This window comes from Solea solea, chromosome 11 (genome assembly GCF_958295425.1).
Source record: "Solea solea chromosome 11, fSolSol10.1, whole genome shotgun sequence".
Classification (NCBI taxonomy): Eukaryota; Metazoa; Chordata; class Actinopteri; order Pleuronectiformes; family Soleidae; genus Solea; species Solea solea.
The window spans coordinates 18,098,400-18,121,472 of NC_081144.1; the positions used below are offsets into that span (position 1 = coordinate 18,098,400).

Below are 23,073 nucleotides of genomic sequence, written 5' to 3' on the forward strand. Positions count from 1 at the left end.
GGTGAGTGGCAGATGGGTATGTAGACAAAGGTTGCTGATGTTATTTGCAGTGCATTAAGGTTAAGGTAAGGGTTCATGGAGGCAGTAATTCGACCTTAACAACATAATGTTTTCAGAGCTCAATTCAGGTGAGTGTGGACCCTACGTTATTCCTAAATGTCGTGTTCACAGGACTTATTTTTAATAAATGTCCCACAGATCCACACTGAACCTGGAAATAAGGGAGTTTTTGTTTATTAATTTCCAAAAACAGCTCAGTCTTAAAAAGGAGGTTTTTCACATGAATACATACATCTGTAGAGCTTTTAACTGAACCACACTGTCCTGTTTTATCACGGAATGCTGTCAATTATATGGTGTATATTTTTGATATGTTGCATTGCATTTTAATTGATTTAATTATGATACCTAAAATCTATCTGTTACATTTGTCATTTTGTTTGTAACACAGTGGAATGTGTCACCTTCCAGGAGAAATAAGACATCTAGTAATAAATAGTGATTCAATTTTGTTTTTATAATCTCTAGTTTAGGTGTGAGTTGTTAAATAGTAACCATACTTTCTCGAATGTTGACCATGGGTGTTGTTCAGACAATTAAAAAAAAAAAAAAAAAAAAAGGAATACCAAAATTAACATCATATCTAATCATAGGATTAAATTTGATCTCGGCATCCAAGGAGAGGACGGCCTTGGAGTCACCCAATAAAAGGCAGAGAGAGGACAGCAAACCTGCTGAGGAGCTAGTAGTGAAGAGGAAACCACCCACAAGAAAAAAGAAGGTTTACGGCACTTTTGTTCATCAGAGCTGCAAATGCCCCACAGCCTCCAAACCGGATGACCGAAGAAGCTGCGTCTTAGGCCACACCTGCACAGGTGAGCTAATTTGCATGATAACAATATCAGCAGCAGTGAAGAGTCCTGTCTTCACCTTGTGGTTGCCAGGTGACCTTCAGAGATCTGCCTCTAGCCCTTCATGGCCAGATGCAGTTACTCACTGTCAGTGCCACAGCAGCCCATGAAGATACACTACTATTTACAACCTGTTTTTATTTGACATAATATACAATATACACCCACTGGCCTCTTTATTAGATATAGAGGACACCTAATAACCACCGTCTGTGTCTGCTTCTTCAAGATCTGACCTGTGTGTGCAACCATCGCTGTGAACCATAGAGACGATTAAACCTGACTGGCACCAACACTTATACTAGGGTCAATTAAATCACCTTTCTCCCCAATTGTAGAGCTGTATAAAGTACTAGAGACCAAAACTTGAGTAAAAGTACCTCAGTAGAAGTTGAAGTGTTCTTTAAGCACCACACTTAATTGGAAGTGCTAAAGTATTAAAATTATCTGTACTTAGCCTAAGTATTGCAAGTAGTTTGTTTTAAAATGTACTAGTACTGAAAGTAAAAGTAGAAGTATTGTGTTGCAGCATGTCAGAAACCGCGGCTAGCTAGCGCTTACTGTTAGCTCAAGTTGGTGTGCCATTTGTGTATTATATTTGTAACTTACCTTCATATGTTTCTTCAAATTTGAAGGCGAATTTTTGAAGGCTATTATTTCACAATCTTTTGTGAGAGTAAACAAACTAACAGGCAACTGAAGTGTTCTCCATGCGGGCAGGCAGCAGAGTGAAAGGCAGAACGGAAGCATGCGCTGTCTTCTTCTTATAGACAGCTTGATTGCTTGATTGGCTCAATGATGAGCCAGCTTCATCAAACCTGGTGACAGAGCCATCTACAGCTCTGGCAGTGATAATGTGGGTTTGGAATGCATTTGGAATACAGTATTTTAGTACTTATACAGTAGTGAAGTAGATCTGCTTTGTTACTATATATCTCTGCCCAATTCTGATGCTTGGTTTGGGCTTCAGGAGCTCATTGTGTCTATACATGTCTATGTGTCTAAATGCATTGCATTGCTGCCATGATTTGGTCTGAATACATAGTTGTGTTAACAAGCAGTTGAACAGCTGTCATAAAACGTGGCCAATGAATGTACAATGAATGAAGGTCAGCAATGGGTCACAAGCGAATACTCGCGTTAACCATGGGCGTTGCAGTTTAATACTAACGTCTTGTCTGATTGTAGGGTTGACATGGAGCTTCATACAAGAGAAAAAGCAGGACTTGGAGTCGTTCAGAAAACTGCAGAGAGATGACAGCCGACCTTCTGAGGTGCCAGTGGTGAAGGCCACAAAAAGAAAAGCTTCCGCTGAAAGAGAGACACCCAGGAAAAAGAAGAAGAGTGATGATGTCACACAGAACAACAGCTGCCTCTTGGGCCACACCTGCAGAGGTCATCTCATGTGCACCTTTTACTGTCACATTTATCAACTTTTTAACTGACGTCAGTCCAACCTTTACGCCTTAGATGACACAGTCCCCAAAAACTGCTACAGAGTGGCAACTATATACAAGTGAAGCTATTTTTAGGGTGGGAGTGTCAAATCTGGATCAGTGTAGAATCAGGTTGTAAAACTTTCAGTGGATTCTTATTGTGGTCACAGACAGTTTTATTGTCATTGCATGAAAAACTTGGCATAAAACAGGGGAAATACAATCCTACTTAAAATCACTGTGTTAACATAGAGCAGCATGATGTGTTAATACACCTTTTTACAGGTTGTGTTACATATTGTTTTATGATTTTAAGAATGAGTCCACAGCTCTTAGGAAAAAGCAGTAAAGAATGAACTGGTCACTGTAAAGGAATAATTCAACATGATAACATGATTTCCTGTCAAGATAAATATTGACTCAGCTTTTAAAAACAACTTTGACATATTTTGTGGTTTAATTTTGTGTTTAATATTGCATTAGAGCTACCTCAGTCATGATAATAAAACGTGTCCATGTGTTTGACTCGTCTAGATCACTTCCATGACAAATACCAGCAACTGGGTAAGATCGGACAAGGAGGCTTTGGTTCAGTTTATGATGGCATAAGAACATCTGACAAATTACATGTAAGTATGAATGTGTCCATGCTCATCCATCACACATGCACACGCAGTCATCATCCCCTGTACTAAGTAATTCTGTCCTGTAGGTGGCGATCAAACACATCCGCTCATCCTGTGTGAGGAGGGGATCAATGGCGAGTGTCCTGATCTCTCACTATCAAGAACTGACACTGTTTTTGTTTGTGGCACTTTGTTGCCGATGATTAAAACATTTGTTTTTTCCCTTTTGTTAGATGTTAAATGGGATAAAATGCATGATCCCCCTGGAGGTGATCCTCTTGCACAAAGCAGCAGGTGAACCAGAGTCTGTGGGTAAATCAGCAGCCGTGTCACTGTTAGACTGGTACGATCTGAAAGACCGGGTCATCCTGGTCATGGAGAGGCCACAACCCTCTGTGACCCTGAACAGCTACTTGCAAAGTTGTGGTCCAGTGAACGAGAAAATTGCAAAGGTACTAAAGCCAGGGCCGGCCCAAGCCTTTATGGGGTCCTAAGCTCTATATGTATATGTATATATATATATATATATATATATATATATATATATATATATATATATATATATTATATATATATATATATATCAGATATATAACACTTTAAACACTATTTAGATATATAAATAAATCTAAAGAGATCTACATTTATTTAATATGATAATATGTGTGGAATGTTTAAAAACGGGGGGTTAGACTAGGGCCACTTTTTAAAAGGTCTTGATTTTATGTGTATTTTTTATCACAACTAAAAAAATAAACATGTATAAGCAGTTCCATGTTCAAGAAACCATGAGAAAGCAATATCACATAAATCCCTTTTAGTAGCTACTCTTGAGATTTGATTTATGGGATGTCATAATGTTTGCTTAGCTTAGTTGAAATTTGTTTTATCTAAAGATCTCGAAACTCTCTGTCTCTTCCTGTGTTTCAGAAAGTCACAAAGCAGCTGGTGGAAGCAGCTGTAAAGATGGAGGCGGTAAAAATCTTCCACCGGGACATAAAAACTTCGAACATCCTTGTCCAGTCCACACCTGGTATCTTCCGAATGCGAGTCATCGACTTTGGATGTGGCTCCATTTTGAGGAAAAGACATTACAATTACCGTAGGTTCAGAGGTGAGATGTGTGTCTGGCCGGTTTATCCCTGGTGTGATGTGTATTATCAAAATCTTAACCTGCTCCTGACCCTCTTTTTCTGCCTCCTACTGTCTCACATAGGAACCCCTTTGTATATTCCTCCAGAGTTTATGAAATATGGGATATACCAGGCTGGACCCACCACTGTCTGGCAGTTGGGTGCTGTGTTGTATGAAGTGCTGCATGGAGTGTGGTTCAACACCTTTAGTTTCGTGACCACCAAATGTAAAATCAGAAGTGACCTGTCCACTGGTAAGACCATGTTGGTGTATATTTTATTTTTGTGATTTGGATCAATTAATGTGTGTTTTTAATCATGAAAGGGTCATTATCATTATTACTTATGTTTTACCACTTCTGATAGTGGTTCGACATGGAGCTACCATAGTGTCATATTGGTAGGAATTTGTTCATTGCTCTCATTTTCCATTATTTGGTTATTGGTTGTGTCCTGTGGAACTCTGGAACTCTGTAACACTGTTTTACACTGAAGAAGTGCATGCTGTAGAGTGCTGCTTTATTGTGACACATCTGTGCAATGGATATGTGTCATCTGTTAGGTGGGTGGATTACTGAAGTAAAAGTTTTTAACCAACTTGTGGACCAAAGCTATGTTCCATTCAATGCAGACCACAGCCTCCCTCACGGTCTCTTTGTCTTTTGCCGTCTCTTTTCACAGATTGCCTGGATTTTTTTAAAGCGTGTTTAGCTCTGGAGCCTGGCGATCGAGCCACTCTAAAGCAAATGCTGCAACATCCCTGGCTCTCATGATTCTGGACTGACACGCACACCTTCACATCATGAAAATACACACACACACACACACACACACCTACACACACACACATGCTGTGGTTGCCAGCATGGAAAATGAAAAATGTGCCTGAAGGACTGAAACTGAAAAAATAAAATAAAATAAATATTTATTATTTAAAAAAAAAAAATTGTACAAAGCTTTTAAGGGCAAAGAAGACCACTTTTTATTGTTTAAAAGTATTAATATCATTTGAAAACCTTGTTTTTGTTGTTGAAATAAAAAAAACATCAAATTGAATACAAACCCCATTTTCAGTATCCTCATATAATTGAAGAATTAAAAAGAATTAAAAAGATTAAAATCCATTTAGTGTGGCACTGTATCTCTACAGGCTAGTGTGTATTGAATCAGTTTCCTGTTGACCTTTACATCCCAGAAAAACAAACAGCGAATGGTGACATGGATCGTTCTGTGGTTCTGTATGTTTGGCACCTGCTGCACATCAGTCCAAAGGTGTGTCTTCTCCATAGCTTTCGTTCTCGTCTACACCGCCGTGTTGTTTGTTCTTTTCCGGCAACAGTACTGAAGTTTATACGCCGTCTCCTAAATGTTGGTGCATCTGCAGAACGCCAAGTCCAACTCCAGTCCGACTAAGTGTATACATGCAGGAGTAATCAGACTATGAATCACATTATTCAGGTATGTTAGATTGTGTTGCATTTAGGGCCTACTCCGTGCCTCTGACAATCTGACAGGATTCACTGCATTGTGGCTGTCAATGATTGATGTTCCAGGGGTGGAGTGGATCAGTGGTTAAGACTGGTACCCTGTGTGCGAAAGACATCATGGTCGCAAGTTCGACTCCACCCCTGGCTCATTGTACTCAATTCCATTGTAAGTTGCTTTGGATAAAATCGTCTGCTAAAATGACATGTAATCTACACTGTAAAAAATGTCCATAGGTTTTACAGTGAAAAACTGTCAAACCATGACAGAAAAAGACCGTAAACTTAAAAAGAGTTTAATTCAGTTTTTGTAACAGTGAAATACCGTAAATATATATATCTGCTGAAACAGATATATCTGCATATTTTTTCCTGTAAAAATTACATTAATCTACTGTTAAATAATCTTGCACCGTTGTAATTCTGGAAATATCCCGTCATATTTATAAAAGCCAAACCTGTATCTTTTGCGTTTTTCTTTTGTAAAAAATACATTGTATTACTGTTAAACGTATTAACCATTGAGATATTTACATAAAAATACTGTTACATTTTTAAGAGCCATTTTTAAGGTGCTCTGTTCTACCTACAGAGTCATTAGACAGTCTGACAGGATTCACTGCATTGTGGCTGTCAATGATTGATATTCATCTACAAGGAAGTCGAGGGTTAAAAAATAAGGACAATAGATGCTCAGAATGTTCCAGGAACATTACTCATATCTTTTCCCCTTGTCACAAAGTAAGAATCATCAAGGCCTACTTTGTGTTTCTACATCCCTGTGGATAAATAAATAAAATAAAAGACATTGCATATATTACATTTCTCCTCTTATTTGTTTCCTTTCATTTGTAGAATAAAGTGTGTCTAAAGAAAATGCTTGACACAAACTTCCTTTTCTGACTTAACTGCATTGTGGCTGTCAGTGATGATATTGATCTACCAGGAAGTCATGGGGCAAACAAATGAGAAGTGACACTGATCAAATCCAGAGATAAGCAAATGTTTTTTGTTTTTTTTTAAAAAGGTACTTCTTCCTTCTAGGAAGAAGTTATGCTGGAAAACGCCTTGAACACATATAGTTCACACGATTAGGTTTGAGGCAGTTCCGGCACAAGCACAATAAATAGAGGGGTGACAGCCCCAACCTCCATCAGCACCCAGCAGTAAGCTAAGACAGGATCTTCTGAAACCATGCTGCACATCAGACTCAGCACCGCTCTGCGTGAGTACACAGCTAGAAAAGCAACTTCTGACACTTTTTAAAAGCTCTTAATGGTCTTGGTCTTTCTCTGTCTGATTTGCTTTTAAACAATCGGCTCTAGAGAACTCTCAGGTCTTCTTTTTTGATTCCAAAATTGAATCAAAGCTCCACAGTGAGGTGTCACTCTTTTATAACGGCCCATGACTATGGAACAGAGTGTTGAAACTTTTAAAAGCTCACTCTAGACCTGCCTAACTGTAAACTGCAGAGACAATCATTTATAAAAATGCTAGGGCAGGAAGAAGAATTCATTGCTGTGCTTTGTGAATGTGTATATGATGAACACAGAGGTCCATTTAATACAGGTGTTGGAATTTATATTTTAAAACTCTCATCATCACATTAGAAAATGAGGTTTTTAACGTTTTAATTGTATCTCATGTGTGTCACGACCCTGGACCTTGACCCTTGACCCCGATTTGAAATGCTTTGACTTATTATTTTAGATGCTTTAAACTTAACCAAGGTTATTATAGTTGAAATAAAATAAAAATTGAAATAAAAAATGTAAAATAATTGTGTTTATAAAACTAACTAAAATTGTCGTGAAAATGTGCTTATTTTTTTGAAAAATCCCAAACTATTATAACATTGAACTTAAGCCAGTGCTTCAGTTTAGCTAAATCTTGTACAGAAACCAGCAGCAATTCCACCACCTTCTTTAAAAAGTGCATTTTCTCGTTTCAGCTGGAGTTACAGATATATTACAGGAGTAATATCTGCTACTGAGACACTCAAAGAAAAGTTATTGTTAATGTTATCATTTAAATATGTGCTATTTTAATGGTGGCGTTTTAATGATTCTTGTTCCTTTTCCAGTGCTGGCAACATCATGTGTGCTCTGGACAGCAGGTAAACATCTGAGGCTGTTTGCATTTGTTGTAACTCCAGAAGCAGTTTGTACCTTGGATACACTTCATTTTGTTCTTTCATATCTTATTTTAATAGTTTCCATGGAGATGGTTACCACCTGTGACAACGGCGACTATGTCCAGCGCCTCAGCTGTGTTATGACTGAACTTGCGCAATCATTGTGTCCTAATTAAGTCAGTATTAGTATTTATATTTTCCTACTTCAGCCCATGATTCGCCTGAAGTCTGCAGATTCTTTCATACACTTTCATACACTGTGACAGAAACACAGACAGTGGAGTGATTAAAATCCATAACAGTCATGCAGCACATAACTAATGTAACATCATTTCTCTCGACAAAGACCAGAGACTGAATAATAATCAATAACTAAAACATACAGCTTTAAAGATCACATCATTTTTTTTATGTATCCGTTGAGTCTGATTGCAATGAACTTCAATTGATGATCTTTATGAAAACACTTCTTTATGAGATCCTTATTTTCTTCTCTGGTGTGATAACAGACGTTGGGGTGATCGCAGTGCAGACAGCGCTGTATGGACGTGAAGATAAGGTGACCTGCAGTGCGGGCAAACCTCCACAACAGCTTGCCAACACAGAATGCGCTCAAGAGGGCACAGTAGATGCCCTCAAGACGAGGTATACATTATGTTTATAACAACCAAATCACTCATGTGTGTCTCATCCCTACAACCAGCGACACACAACAATCCATTCATCCATTGTTTATTATTCTATCCTCCACATGAGGGTCATGGTGCTGATGGAGCTAATTGCAGCTGTCATAGGGCGAAAGGCGGGGTCACATCTTCAACATATAGAGACAAACAACCATCCACTCTCACACTCACACACAAAAACATATCACTCCACTTGTGTTGGTCAGAAAAAAAACTAAAAACTAGCACACAGTGACATTATCAGTCATTAAAAAAAAAAGAAAAAAAAAAGGTGATGTTTGATTTTAGTTTTTGTAACATATATTATTTCTTTATTTCATGTGATTTTGCTTGGTGTCATTATCAAAGGTGTAACGGCAAGAAGGTGTGCGAGATAAACACTAATTTTGTCCGTACCTCTGATCCCTGCAATGGAATCTTCAAATATCTGCAGACCAAATACACCTGCTTCCCAGCAAGTCAGTCACACTCCTGCCATCAAAAAACTGTAAATGCAAATGTGTTGTGATGGTGTTGTCTAACGGGATTCCTGTTACTTTGACAGATCATGTCGTCGCATGTGAGGGCTCTTCAGCACATTTGTACTGTGGTAAGACAGTGGTGCCTTCATGTTGGGTTCATTTCATCAAAAGCAGTTATATTTTCAACATATCCCACCTTTATTAAATTAACTATGTTTTTTTTCCTTAATTTTGTTCCTTTTCCTTTTTGTCAGATAAAGGACAAGTAATAACTGTGTATGGAGCTGACTATGGACGTCGTGACCAGACAACCTGCTCTTACAAACGACCTGAAGCTCAAATTTTAAACGTCGACTGCTCCAACCCCACTAACATTGTTGCTACAAGGTAACACACATTATATAATATAATAATACAGTGTGATGAACGAAGACTTGAAGCGACTTTGTTGTTGGTGGGGGGGTTGATAAGATGACTTCAAAGTTTTTTTATCATATAAGAAATGAATTCCAAGATTCACATTATGTCCAAAAATGTACACACTGTGTGGTTGTATGCCTCTGCTGATCAATGCAGTTTCAGTCTGTCATGTTTGACCACCTAAATCTAAGCAGCTAATAACACTTATAACCTTCATTCCTACGGAGATAGAAAGGAGCTAAGGTGGTTTGTGTGGCCAAGTAAACCTGGGACAATGTCTTGTCACGTCTAGTCTCAGCCTGTGCCATTTCAGCGGTGACGGGCAGGCTTTCAATCTGGTTGAGGGCGAACATGTCTAAAAGACAGCCATCTTCCTGTTTGTTGTTCCTATCATTCAGAGGCAAGCGTGACAGTCCGTCTGCATTTGAGTGGTCCCCAGTCCCTCCGGAACTCTATCTTGTACTGGTATCCCCCGAGAGACAATGCCCAGCGCTGCATACGAGCAGCAGCGGTCACTGGAACCCCTTTTTGAGGGCTGGAAATTGACATGAGGGGCTGATGGTCAGTAATGAGGGTGAATTCTCTACCAAACAAGTATTGATTAAACCTCTTCACCCCCCACACTAAGCCCAGTGCTTCCTTGTTGATCTGGGCATAGTTTTTCTATGCGGTAGTTAGGGATCGAGATGCGAAAGCTATTGGCCGACATCACTGCCCCAATGCCATACGGTGAAGCATCACATGCTAGCTTGACGGGCAGAGAAGGGTCGTAGTGCGTTAGGACTGTGGGTGATGTCACAAGCTTCTTTGCTTCTTGGAACGTGCGTTCACAGTCCCTGGTCCACATCCATTTCCGCCTTATTTGGAGGAGCTGATTCAGGGGATGGAGCACTGTCGCCACGTTGAGCAAGAATCTGTGATAATAGTTCACAAACCCCAGAAAAGATCTCAGCTGTGAAACATCTTGAGGCTGAGGGGCCTTCAACACTGCCTGGATTTTCTCTTGACATTTGTGTAGTCCGTTTGCGTCAATGGTGTGTCCACAATATGTGACGCTGGATTTGAAGAACTCCCATTTGTCCCTCCTCGCTCGGAGTCCGTATTCTTCAAGTCTCTTCAGGACCTGTCTCAAGTTCTCGAGGTGAGCGACATCAGTGTCTCCCATCACTATGTTGTCATCGAGGTAGCATGTGTGCCTGGTACCCCTTGTAACATTACATTACATTACATTACATGTCATTTAGCAGACGCTTTTATCCAAAGCGACTTACAATAAGTGCATTTAAACATTTGGGTACAAATAAGAGCTAGAAGTAAGTAAGAGCTTCAAGTAAACCAAACTATGAAGTGCTAGTCGTAAGTGCGATGTATACGTTTTTTTTGTTTTTGTTTTTTTTGTCGTCGTCATCGTCTTAGTCGAGGTAGAGTCGGAAGAAATGTGTTTTTAGTCGGCGGCGGAAGATGTGGAGGCTTTCCGCTGTCCGGATGTCGATGGGGAGCTCGTTCCACCATTTGGGAGCGAGGACAGTGAACAGTCTCGAGTTCTGCGAATGCCTCTGCGATCCTCTCAGTGAGGGGGCAGCGAGCCGGTTTGCTGATGCAGAGCGAAGTGGGCGGGCTGGGGTGTATGTTTTGATCATGTCCTGGATGTAGGCCGAACCGGATCCGTTTGTAGCATGGAACGCAAGCACTAGAGTCTTGAAGCGGATGCGAGCAGCTACAGGAAGCCAGTGAAGGGAGCGCCTGGTCCATGGCTCGTTGCCATATTGCTGGTGCGGAGGCCACGCCGAACACGAGCCTATTGTATCGGTACAAACCCTTGATGGTATTGAGGGTCAAAAACATCTTTGAGTCTTCTTCCATTTCCATCTGGAGGTATGCTTCTGCTAAATCCACCTTTGAAAAATGTTGCCCGCCAGACAATGTAGCAAAAATATCTTCAATTCTCGGCAGCAGATATTGCTCAATCAGAAGTACTGGGTTAACAGAGACTTTAAAGTTGCCACAAAGCCTAACTGTGCCATTTCTTTTCATGACTGGGACCACTGGGGTAGCCCAGGGACTCCAGTCGACTTTGGAAAGTATTCCATCGGCTTCGAGACAGTTCAGTTGAACGCCTTCTTTGAGTGTAATTTTTCCCTTGATGTACTTAAGTTTGACGATTCCATCCTTGAACACCATCGCCGCTTCATCCAGGATCTGGTTCAGCTTGGCCTCAGTTGAATCTGACGCTTTGGACAAAACATGCAGGCTCTTTATTGCAAGCTTTAGCTTCCGCAGCCATTCACGTCCCCAAAGTGGTGCGCCTCGTCTCTCTAGAACATACAAGTCTAACACCACTTCTTGGCCATTATGTTCAACTCGCATTGGCAGCACACCAAGAGGGACAACTTTCTCTCCTGTATAGGTTTTGAGGATAGACATCAGGCTCACCTTTAATTTGCCGAAAAATGTGTTATAGTCTTTCTTTGAAATTACGCTTTATCATATTCCTTTTTATCCTCGTGGCCACTGTTGTGTTTGTTCTATATAGCAAAGAGACGCATTGAGTCTAGTCAAGGCTAGTAGCCACATTTACTGCACTTAGCTCAGAGGTAACGTACAAACACATATACTGTAAACACTACACAAATAACACGTTTTTCTCTTACATTTACACTCTGGTTACTCTGCATTTACAGATGTAATGGGAAAAACAGCTGTACTGTCGAAGCATCAAACTCGGTGTTTACAGATCCCTGTGGCGGCACCTACAAGTACCTGGAGGTGGCTTACGTGTGTGATTGTAAGTACCTGTGTCTCATATGTAATTCAACAGAAAAAAAAGAACAGTGTGGAGAAGAGAAGACAGAATCATTTTGTTTTTTCTCTTGCAGATCCTTTGTCATTCTAGTGTCGACATTCTGAAGTCTTGTCACAATAAACACAGTGAACGAAATATGTCTGTTTGTGCTTTTGTCCGTTGGTCAGTGATTATATCAGAACACATATATAAGGTATATAACATATATTGGAAACTCATGATGGTCATTCATGTGCAGTCTGTCAGATGCATCATGACTTACCACTGACATCGCCATTCTTGGACTGTTTGGATTGTTGGTGACCAGGTGCTGAATATTCATACATTATTTCCTGATTAAATGACAGAAACGCCTCATCTCACAAAGAAATAGGATTCTAATGGGTCCATCGCAGAGACACTCTTTCATAACGGCTGTGGTGAAACTTTTAAAAGCTCACACAAGACCTGCCTGACGGTAAACTACAGAGACAGAAAGAAAATGCCACTGGATCATTCAAAAAAAAGCTATGTTTATAGAAATTGTGTATATGTATTCTTCCTTTCCATTGCTGTGCTTTGTGACTTTGTACATGGACACATACATACATACAGTACATACGTGTTCTTGCCACGTCACTAAAGTGGCTTCAATGGACTCTTCCAATAGTCCTACATTATAACAAATGTACCGTAATTATGCTCGCCCATTTTCAAAAAAGGACTAAACACTCATCAACCTGACAGGCTTTAAAGTATGTGGAAAAGGCTTTGGTATATATTTCAAAATAAAACAGGAAGCAGAACATAACTACTCAGGATGTTACATTACATATGTATATACTGTATATATATATATATATATATATATATATATATATATATATATGGGATTAGGTAAATTGGACATCCTAAATTGACCGTAGGAGTGAGTGTGAGAGTGAATGGTTGTTTGTCTCTATCTGTGTGAGCCCCTGCGATGGACTGGCGAACTGTCTAGGGCAGGGGTCACCAACCTTTTTGAGACCGAGAGCTACCTGAAGGGTAGAGAATAATATGGAGGGCTACCATATTAACATTTTATGCAATTTACCATTTAAATGATGAATATTATGCATTTAATTGCATACACATTAAATCCAGTGCTTACTCCTAATGATTATCACAGTTTTTATAAACAATATCAGGACATTTTACTCAGTGATCATTTGGATACATGCAAGTGAGGTGAAGTGAAATGAGCCCACGGGCACCTCGCTGGCTGCTCGCGGGCTACCAAGTGCCCGCGGGCACCACGTTGGTGACCACTGGTCTAGGGTGTACCCCGCCTATCACCCAATGTAGCTGAGATTGGCACAGCACCCCCTGCGACACTCTGGCGGAGGATAAAGCGTTAGATAATGACTGATGACTGATAAATATATATACATTTACAGTATATATACCGTTGCCGTCGAGTAGCCTTTTGACTGTTTTGTATTTTTGTATCTTATGTTGCTTTCTGCTTTTTAGGAAACCTGTTTTGTTCAAGACCAGTAAAAAGTATTTCTCTGTTCAAACTGAGACTGTTGTCGAGTCGGGCTTTTAAGTCCACATCCAGTGTTTGTTCAGCCTGATAGTACGAACTGGCCAAACATGGACTCAGACTCTGACCCCCATTCAAAGTGTTCTCCAGCTGCAGGGAACTCAGATACATCAGCAGGAGGAGAAACTCACTCTTCAGTGGGGTGAGATAATGATGATGATAAGATCATGGGAGAGTTTGAGAGCTGGATCATGAATGCAGGCCTTTTTTATATATATATGTATAAGTAGTGGAAAATAAATTGATCCAAATATCTTATGTCCTCAAAACCCCCTGACTGGCTTCACTGCATTGTGGCTGTCAGTGATTGCTCTACCAGGACGTTGAGGGGCAAACAAATGAAAAGTGAGACACTGATCATCCTGAGCTAAGCAAATTTAAAAAAGACGAGGCACTTCTTCCTTCTGGATGCCAGAAAACGCCTTGAACACGTAAAGTTCACAGAGGCACACGATTAGCTTTGAGGCAGTTCCGGCACAAGCACAATAAATAGAGGGGTGACAGCCCCAACCTCCATCAGCACCCAGCAGTAAGCTAAGACAGGATCTTCTGAAACCATGCTGCACATCAGACTCAGCACCGCTCTGCGTGAGTACACAGCTAGAAAAGCAACTTCTGACACTTTTTAAAAGCTCTTAATGGTCTTGGTCTTTCTCTGTCTGATTTGCTTTTAAACAATCGGCTCTAGAGAACCCTCAGGTCTTCTTTTATGATTCCAAAATTGAATCAAAGATCCACAGTGAGGTGTCACTCTTTTATAACGGCCCATGACTATGGAACAGAGTGTTGAAACTTTTAAAAGCTCACTCACACGACCTGCCTAACTGTAAACTGTAGAGACAATCATTTATAAAAATGCTAGGGCAGGAAGAAGAATTCATTGCTGTGCTTTGTGAATGTGTATATGATGAACACAGAGGTCCATGTAATACAGGTGTTGGAATTTATATTTTAAAACTCTCATCACATTAGAAAATGAGGTTTTTAATGTTTTCTCTCACGTTTTTCTTCTCATGTGTGTCACGACCCTGGACCTTGACCCTTAATCGATTTGAAATGCTTTGACTTATTATTTCAGATGCTTAAACCTTAACCAAGGTTATTATAGTTAAAGAAAACTAATGAAATATTGAAAATTTGAAATTGAAAAAACTTTAACTGATATATATATATATATATATATATATATATATATATATTTATTTAAATAAAACTAACTAAAATTGTTGTGAAAATGTGCTTATTTTTCAAAAAAATCCCAAACTGTTATAACATTGAACTTAAGCCAGTGCTTCAGTTTAGTTAAATCTTGTACAGAAACCAGCAGCAATTCCACCACCTTCGTTTCAGCTGCATGTCATTTACAGGAGTAATATCTGCTACTGAGACACTCAAAGAAAAGTTATTGTTAATGTTATCATTTAAATACGTGCTATTTAAATGGTGGCGTTTTAATGATTCTTGTTTCTTTTCCAGTGCTGGCAACATCATGTGTGCTCTGGACAGCAGGTAAACATCTGAGGCTGTTTGTATTTGCTGTAACTCCAGATACAATAAGATATTTCACATATATTAGAAACTCATGATGGTCATTCATGGGGCAGTCTTTCAGATGCATGGCTCTTTACCACTGACATCTCCGTTCTTAGTTCCCCATTCTTGGACTGTTTGGATTGTTGGTGACCAGGTGCAGAATATTCATACATTATTTCCTGATTAAATGACAAAAACACCATCTCACAAAGTGAGAAATGATTCTAATGGGTCCATCACAGAGCCACTCTTTTATAACGGCTGTGTTGAAACTTTTAAAAGCTCACTCAAGACCTGCCTGACTGTAAACTGTAGAGACAGAAAGAAAATGCCACTGGATCAATAAAAAAAGTTGTAGAAACTGGGTATATGCATTCTTCATTTTCATATCTTATTTCCAATAGTTTCCATGGAGATGGTTACCACCTGTGACGACGACGACAATGTCCAGCGCCTCAGCTGTGGTATGACTGATCTTTCGCAATCGTTGTGTCTATATTAATTAGGCTGTCAGTATTAGTATTTATATTTTACAATTACTATTTTGGCATTTTCCTACTTCAGCACATGATTCGCCTGAAGTCTGCAGATTCTTTCATACACTAATGTTTTGACTCTGACAGAAACACAGACGGTGGAGTGATTAAAATCCATAACAGTCATGCAGCACATAACTAACATCATTTCTCTCGACAAAGACCAGAGACAGCATAATAATCAACAACTAAAACATACAGCTTTAAAGATCACATCATTTTTTTTATGTATCCGTTGCGTCTGATTGCAATGAACTTCAATTGATGATCTTTATGAAAACACTTCTTTATGAGATCCTGGTCCTTTCTCCTCTGGTGTGATAACAGACGTTGGGGTGATCTCAGTGCAGACAGCACTGTATGGACGTGCAGATGAGGTGACCTGCAGTGAGGGCAAACCTCCACAACAGCTTGCCAACACAGAATGCGCTCAAGAGGGCACAGTAGATGCCCTCAAGACGAGGTATACATTATGTTTTTGTTATGCCTTTGTGTGATTTTCCCTCCCTCACACTCAAAGCATCACTCCACTACAAAATAACTAGCACACAGTGACATTATCAGTTATTTAAAATAAAAAAAGGGGTTTGATTTTAGTTTTTGTAACATATTTGATTTCTTTATTTCATGTGATTTTTGCTTGGTGTCATTCTCAAAGGTGTAACGGCAAGAAGGTGTGCGAGATAAACACTAATTTTGTCCGTACCTCTGATCCCTGTGATGGAATCTTCAAATATCTGCAGACCAAATACACCTGCTTCCCAGCAAGTCAGTCACACTCCTGCCATCAAAAACTGTAGATGCAAATGTGTTGTGATGGTGTTGTCTAACGGGATTCCTGTTACTTTGACAGATCATGTCGTCGCATGTGAGGGCTCTACAGCACATTTGTACTGTGGTAAGACAGTGGTGCCTTCATGTTGGGTTCATTTCATCAAAAGCAGTTATATGTTCAACATAACTGACCTTTATTAAATGAACTGGGTTTTTTTCTTAATTATTTTTCCCTTGTTCCCCTTTTTGTCAGATAAAGGACAAGTAATAACTGTGTATGGAGCTGACTATGGACGTCGTGACCAGACAACCTGCTCTTACAAACGACCTGAATCTAAAATTTTAAACGTCGACTGCTCCAACCCCACTAACATTGTTGCTACAAGGTAACACACATTATATAATATAATAATACAGTGTGATGAACGAAGACTTGAAGCGACTTTGTTGTTGGCGGGGGGGGGTAGATAAGATGACACTGCACTGAAATCAATGAAGTTCATCTTTGGACTTAATTCAAGGTGATTGAGGTGACTTTCCTTGGCATCACATTGCAGAAGGGAAGGCATTCATAGCATGTAGGAACATCGCCTCCATTGCAAACCCGTTTACTGTTGCGGAGATTTGATTTTCAGGGGAGACGACCAAGGATGGCGTTTCTGGAGTGAGTGATAAGTTACGTTGACAAGATTAATTGGAAACAACTCTGATCTGAGGAGAACTGAGACAATGCAAAACATGAACAAGGAGATGCTAACAGTCGGGCATCCTTTGTCATTCTGCGTGTGAATCCCAGAGTTCTGGTATATCTAAGGTTTATGAGAAAAGGGGGAGAGGAGAGGGACGTCAGGTCAAGATGTCTGCCGCCTTCCTCTGCTGATACAGAGTCGACCTTGGGAAGGACTGCATAGTTGAGATATCGGTCCTCTGTTCGTTAGATTTGGTTCAACAAAGATAGAATGAGCCTGGCTCCCTTAATCTGTCTACAAAGTTGCAGCTGTCCTTGATCTGAGTTTGGTAGGCTTGTGCTTTTAGGAATGTGAGTTGCTCATTTAAAGAAGGCCTGAATACCACGTTTTCTCTTACATTTACACTCTGGTTACTCTGCCTTTACAGATGTGACGGGAAAAACAACTGTACTGTCGAAGCATCAAACTCGGTGTTTACAGAACCCTGTGGCGGCACCTACAAGTACCTGGAGGTGGCTTACGTGTGTGATTGTAAGTATCTGTGTCTCATATGTAATTCAACAGAAAAAAAAGAACTGTGTGAAAAGAGAATACAGAATATTTTCTTTTCTTTTGCAGATCCTATGTGATTCTGAAGTCTTGTCACAACAAACAAACCTACAGTGAACAAAATATGTCTGTTTGTGATTTTGTCCATTGGTGAGTGATTAAATCCGAATACTTATATAAGATATATAACAAACTGTATATTAGAAACTCATGATGGTCATTCATGGGCAGTTTGGCCTGTCAGTCTGTCAGATGCATGACTCTAGGGTTATAACCCCTAACCCCAACCCACAGGCACTAAATAGCATGTACAACACATATTATGGGCCTGAATGAGCTAAAAATCCAGTTTTTAGGCAGTTAAAGGTTGTTTGGATTGTTGGTGACCAGGTGCAGAACATGACAAAAACGCCTCATCTCACAAAGAAACAGGATTCTAATGGGTCCATCACAGAGCCACTCTTTTATAACAGCTGTGTTGAAACTTTTAAACGCTCACTCAAGATCTGCCTGACAGGGACATTGCAGGGACAGAAAGAAAATGCCACAGGTCCTAAATGGTATATACAAGAACACATGGGTTTTAATGAGCAGCTAAAATCCTTAACAGAATATCCATTTCCTGATAGAAAAGTGATGTAAATGGGTGCTTCCCATTGCCCAACTACAAGTTTGTTGCAGATCAATGTAATTTCTTCATTCCTAATCAAAAAACAAAAAAAAGACGTCCATGGAGGAAATTCTATCCACCAGAAATTCAAGTGGAATAGTGATTCACAAGTGACACCTAATGGTGAGACTGTAACAGAGGACTCCTCCACACAAGTGCATCAGTAAACTATAGTCCACAGACCAGACAAGAACCAAGATTTATTTTTACCAACGTATCTTTAGTGTGCAAGTGATACAAAAATATTTGGACAGTTTTGCCATGAACATAATTTAAGGTGGTGACATTATTGTATATGCTTAATTAATCCATACAATGTTTAAATTCATCAACAGACAATGCAGTATGCAGTATGTTTCATCTCAAGTGTTTAAATCGATTATTTAAGACATTAACACCTTTTAATTAAGATTTCCTAAATGGCACATGCATAAAATTAAATCGTCATTCAATCATCAAACACACAGGTTATCACTTAGAAATGGCCGGCTTATTTTTATAATGTAGTATGAGGTGTTACAGAAATGGCAGTAAAAACAGTCCCAAACTTTGATGCACACGTTTGCTCGTCACGACAATTACTGTGAACTGTGTGGTGATATTTCGTCATCTTTAAAGAGCTGGTCCCCATAAATAAATCTGGCAAACACTTGTGTGAGTAAGTGTAACCGTCGCGCGGTCGTCTACAGCTCGACTACCAAACGATGGTCACGTTGCTGGCGTCTGTGGAGAGGTCGGTCTTTGACGGGTAGACGACTTTCAGGTTCCCGTCTTGGTCAACGGTTCGGACCTGCTCGACGATCAGTTCACTGGAGGTCTCGCTGCTGGTTACCGGCCCTGTTGGCCCATCCCCTTCTCCATCTGACCCCGCCTCCTCCTGATGCTCCGCCGTGAACTTGTTCAACTCTGCCATTTTCTGTGATGAAACAGGAAAACGGCCTCTAAATGCTTGTATGTGGTTTGGTTCTTCTTTATTTCACCTCTAGAGGACAGATGTCACTATACTTCAACATATGAATTCTTTGTCTTTCAGATGCATTTCATTCATATATCTCTCCCAGATGAAAAACTCCAGAAGTTTCATTAAGCAGTTATATTTCATCAGCTGAGGTTAAAAAGAACAATGGCTAAATATACAAAAAAAAAAACTTCAATTGTCGGCCATTGGCTGCCCTGATTTCTAAAAATCGGCATTAGCCATACAAAAGAAATTCCATATCAGTTGACCTCTACTTGCCACGACTATTCTTTACCTGCAGTAACTTTAAGAATAAAATAAAATTTTCCTCACTGTGCTGCTAATGTTCATAGAGAAATACAGTGCTAAAATCTCAGTTTTAAAGCTATCGGCTTGCGGTCGATAGCTTTCGGCAGATTTTATTCATTTACTCGCTATATGTTGGAGATCAACATGTGTCTACAGGATTTGTAAGTGTTTTTAACAGATCTACCGTTCACCATTGTTTTCATCATTCACGTTTGAGTATCGGCTCGGCTTGCTTGTCAGAGCAGGTACTAAAAAAGTACCAGGTATCAGGTACGTTGAGCTGTGCCGAGTCGAGTCATGCTGGAACTGAGTAGTGGAAAAGTGCTATTTGTTTTGCTTTACATTCAGCAGGGCTTTAACACTTTAAAGTCAGTCATTCTGCTCAAAACCTTCCTGAAAACGCAATATAACTTGTCATGAACTGAAATAAATTTTTACAGCTAGAAAAAAAAAAAAGAGGAGGAGAGAAAGAGCAGCTTACTACAATCAGAGCGTCCATAACATCTTTACAGGTCTGCAGGCTGGCTGCACTCGTCACCTCCAGAAACAACTCTTTGGTCGTCTTCTTAATCTGTACAAAACAATTAAATCAGCTGATTATTATTCATCACTGAAAGAGACAAAGAAATTGTTTAAATGTTACACACAACTTCAGAGCTCGCCCCTGTAATTCGACATATAGTCACACACCTTGGTTTTCTCACTGTTGGTAATGGGTGGAAAGGAGATCACATGTCCCTCAGCATCAACAAGGCAGGGGTAAAGAGTTTTTCCTTGCAAAAGCTGCAGGTATCTGTAAAAAAACATTCATTTAGTGTATGCAACGGTTAACGTTTGTCCTCCTCACTTGTATTTACGTGGACAATGTATACACACTGATTTCTGCATTCAAGCCTCATTCAAGAAATCACCAAACAACATCCTCCCTTGACTTGATTTTAACCTCAAAAAGGCAAACTCATGCTGTAAGAAGAGTCAAAGTGTAGATTGTACTGACTTGTGGAGGCCAGTAACGTTCTGCCTTTTCTTCTGTCTCCTCAGTTCCTCAGCCTCAAGGTGAAGGTGTCTCACCAGCTCCACCGCTGTCATCTCCTTCCGACCGAGTGGAACAATCTAACAGACAGTGAGTGTATTCATGAAGTGTGTGAATCAAAACACTTCGTAAAGAAAATCCCTCCCTCCCTCTCCAACTATCCCTTTAATGCCTAGCTAGCCTCACACCTACATAAATTGCTGAGAACAACAAAGCAATCATTCCACGTCAGCGTACCTTCAGCTGTGTCGGTGGCATGACGTCATAAACCAGTGGAGCCTTGAGAAGCTGCACATCGTGAACTGCGATGGTCGCCGTGGTCCTTTTACCGCACAAATCATCGTGAAGCTTGGTCTGAAAAAAACAAACAAAAAAAAACAACAACAACAGGGGTGTTTACACACAGTTATGTTATTGTTAACAGATCTGATGTCTGACCCCAGGTGAAGGTTTCCATCTTACCTGAGCCATGAGGAAGCGTTTGAGAGAATTCCCAGGCTTTAGGTGCATGCCCCGGACCACGCAGCACACCAAGTAGGGCCGAACATCCTTAACCTCTGGAGTCACTTTGACAGTGAGTGCTGTGGAGGCGTCTGAAATGTGGAGAATCCTCACCACCATCTTATTCACTTCTTCCACCTCTTCTGCTTCATCTGCCGTCTTCTCATTCTTCTTCTTCCTCTTCTTTTTGTCAGCGTTGCGTCCACCGTCCGCGTCGCCCCCGTCCTCTCCCTGTCTCCCTTTTCCTCTGAGATACTCCAGGATGGACTTGGTCTGGCAACCATTGACCATTTTTTCCAGCCGTTTGTCGCTCAGCTTGTTTCCTTTGAAGTTGATCTCCTTAAGCTTGGGGCAGTTGCTCAGACCCGAGGGGATCTCCTTCAGCTTGTTGTTAGAGAGATCCAGCATCTGGGCATCAGACAGAAAGAGTGTAAGAGTCAAAATTCAAGTCATTTTTAATGTACTCTACTTTTTTCTCTCTCAAAAATTACTCTTGTAGCCATTTTGGATGAATTTCTGTAATGTGAAAATCACATTTGTAACAACAGAGTTCACACATTCAAGCCTCTGTTTACCTTTGTTGTCCCTGAATTTCTGTAAAATCTGTAACCCCCTATTAAAGTGTGTAAATCTATTACACCTGTCTGTCTTCTTTTAAATCTGACATTTTCTTTTGGGATCAAGCCAGCCATCCGTATGGGGTTAGTTTGACTATCAGATCATCCTACCTGCATAAATCTATATGGAACCATATTCTGATGACGTAGTTTTCGTCATCAGATCATCCTACCCGTATGATTTTGAATACACGACACGACACGACACTGTACCTTTAATTACCTTAAAACCAGTCGTAAAAGCAGAACACGGAAATATATGAATAAGGGGAGCTGTATTATTTTCTCATGAGGGAGCACACAAATGGACGGACAGGTCTATAAATGATTAAAAAGTAAAAGGCATGTTTCCGGCCCCCCACCTTCAGAGCAGCTAGCTTGTGGACATCTTCGCTCAGCTCTTGGATGCAGTTGTCGGAGGCCTCCAGGCTGCTGAGGAGATCCAGCCGCTCGGTGTAGAAGTTCGCGGGGAAAGCGCTGATGTTGTTCTTGGAGATGTTGATGGTGGAGAGCTTGGTGCACTGGCTCAGCCCCTCCGGAAGCACATCCAGGCGGTTGCAGCTCACGTTCAAAGTGTTTAGCTCTCCCAGGTGTTCGATGCCTTCCGGCAAAACCGTGAGGTTGTTCACCGACAGGTCCAGGACCTTCAGGGACTTCAGCTTCCCGATGACACTCGGGAAGGAGGAGAGTTTGTTCCTACAGAGGATGAGGCTCTGGAGGTTCGTCAAGCGTTGAACGTCCTCGTGGATCTGAGTCAGACTCGGACACTGGCTAACCTCCAGATAATTCAGCAGTTTGAGGGAATAGATGGACGAGGTGAGTCCTCCGTGAGAGTTTATCCGCGTGTCCACACCAGGACCCTGTAAGACCAGCTCACGTCTCTTCTCCTTTGCGACTTTCTCTATTTCTGGCCATATCTCCATGTCGTCCATGCTGACTCCGGCGATTCTACCTTACGTTAAGCTAGAAGGAACATTTGAGTATACGACTTCTGTTTTATGTTTTCAAAATAAATTCTTATTCTGATGATTATTATTGTGATTACAGTTTCACAAACAAACCACAATATGTTTTATATTCTTCATATTAGCTGCTTTTTGATTTGATGAGAAAAACAGGAACCATAGGAATATGAAACAATAAACTGTTTTTGAAGATACTACCACGTGCTTTTATTTTGAAAACATATGACTTGTTTGATAAAGACCCGGAATAAGTTCTGAAAACGTATTGTAATTGTTTACTG

General features: G+C 40.3%; 3 protein-coding genes across 3 annotated transcripts; 2 read left to right on the plus strand and 1 right to left on the minus strand.

Annotated features, from left to right (window-relative positions):
* The first annotated feature begins 10 nt into the window (after positions 1 to 10).
* On the plus strand, positions 11 to 6,390 carry LOC131468506 (serine/threonine-protein kinase pim-2-like). Its single transcript, XM_058642843.1, has 9 exons — positions 11 to 128; positions 654 to 875; positions 2,100 to 2,306; positions 2,882 to 2,976; positions 3,060 to 3,107; positions 3,207 to 3,425; positions 3,904 to 4,087; positions 4,190 to 4,360; positions 4,788 to 6,390. Exons 1-9 carry the CDS (start codon positions 107 to 109, stop codon positions 4,877 to 4,879), a joined length of 1,260 nt encoding a protein of 419 aa, XP_058498826.1. The 5' UTR covers positions 11 to 106; the 3' UTR covers positions 4,880 to 6,390.
* A 242-nt stretch (positions 6,391 to 6,632) lies between these two features.
* LOC131468220 (rhamnose-binding lectin-like) lies at positions 6,633 to 17,862 on the plus strand. The gene is made up of 17 exons (XM_058642234.1): positions 6,633 to 6,815; positions 7,674 to 7,706; positions 7,803 to 7,861; positions 8,233 to 8,369; positions 8,759 to 8,868; positions 8,955 to 8,999; positions 9,126 to 9,258; positions 11,973 to 12,076; positions 14,193 to 14,246; positions 15,135 to 15,167; positions 15,596 to 15,655; positions 16,055 to 16,190; positions 16,386 to 16,495; positions 16,581 to 16,625; positions 16,755 to 16,887; positions 17,618 to 17,721; positions 17,809 to 17,862. Exons 1-17 carry the CDS (start codon positions 6,785 to 6,787, stop codon positions 17,817 to 17,819), a joined length of 1,338 nt encoding a protein of 445 aa, XP_058498217.1. The 5' UTR covers positions 6,633 to 6,784; the 3' UTR covers positions 17,820 to 17,862.
* A 727-nt stretch (positions 17,863 to 18,589) lies between these two features.
* lrrc47 (leucine rich repeat containing 47) lies at positions 18,590 to 22,801 on the minus strand. The gene is made up of 7 exons (XM_058642842.1): positions 22,190 to 22,801; positions 21,172 to 21,618; positions 20,947 to 21,063; positions 20,674 to 20,789; positions 20,367 to 20,469; positions 20,158 to 20,247; positions 18,590 to 19,325 (listed from the first exon to the last, which is right to left on the minus strand). The coding sequence occupies exons 1-7, from the start codon at positions 22,757 to 22,759 to the stop codon at positions 19,104 to 19,106; spliced, it is 1,665 nt and encodes a 554-aa protein (XP_058498825.1). The 5' UTR covers positions 22,760 to 22,801; the 3' UTR covers positions 18,590 to 19,103.
* Between the last annotated feature and the right edge of the window lie 272 nt (positions 22,802 to 23,073).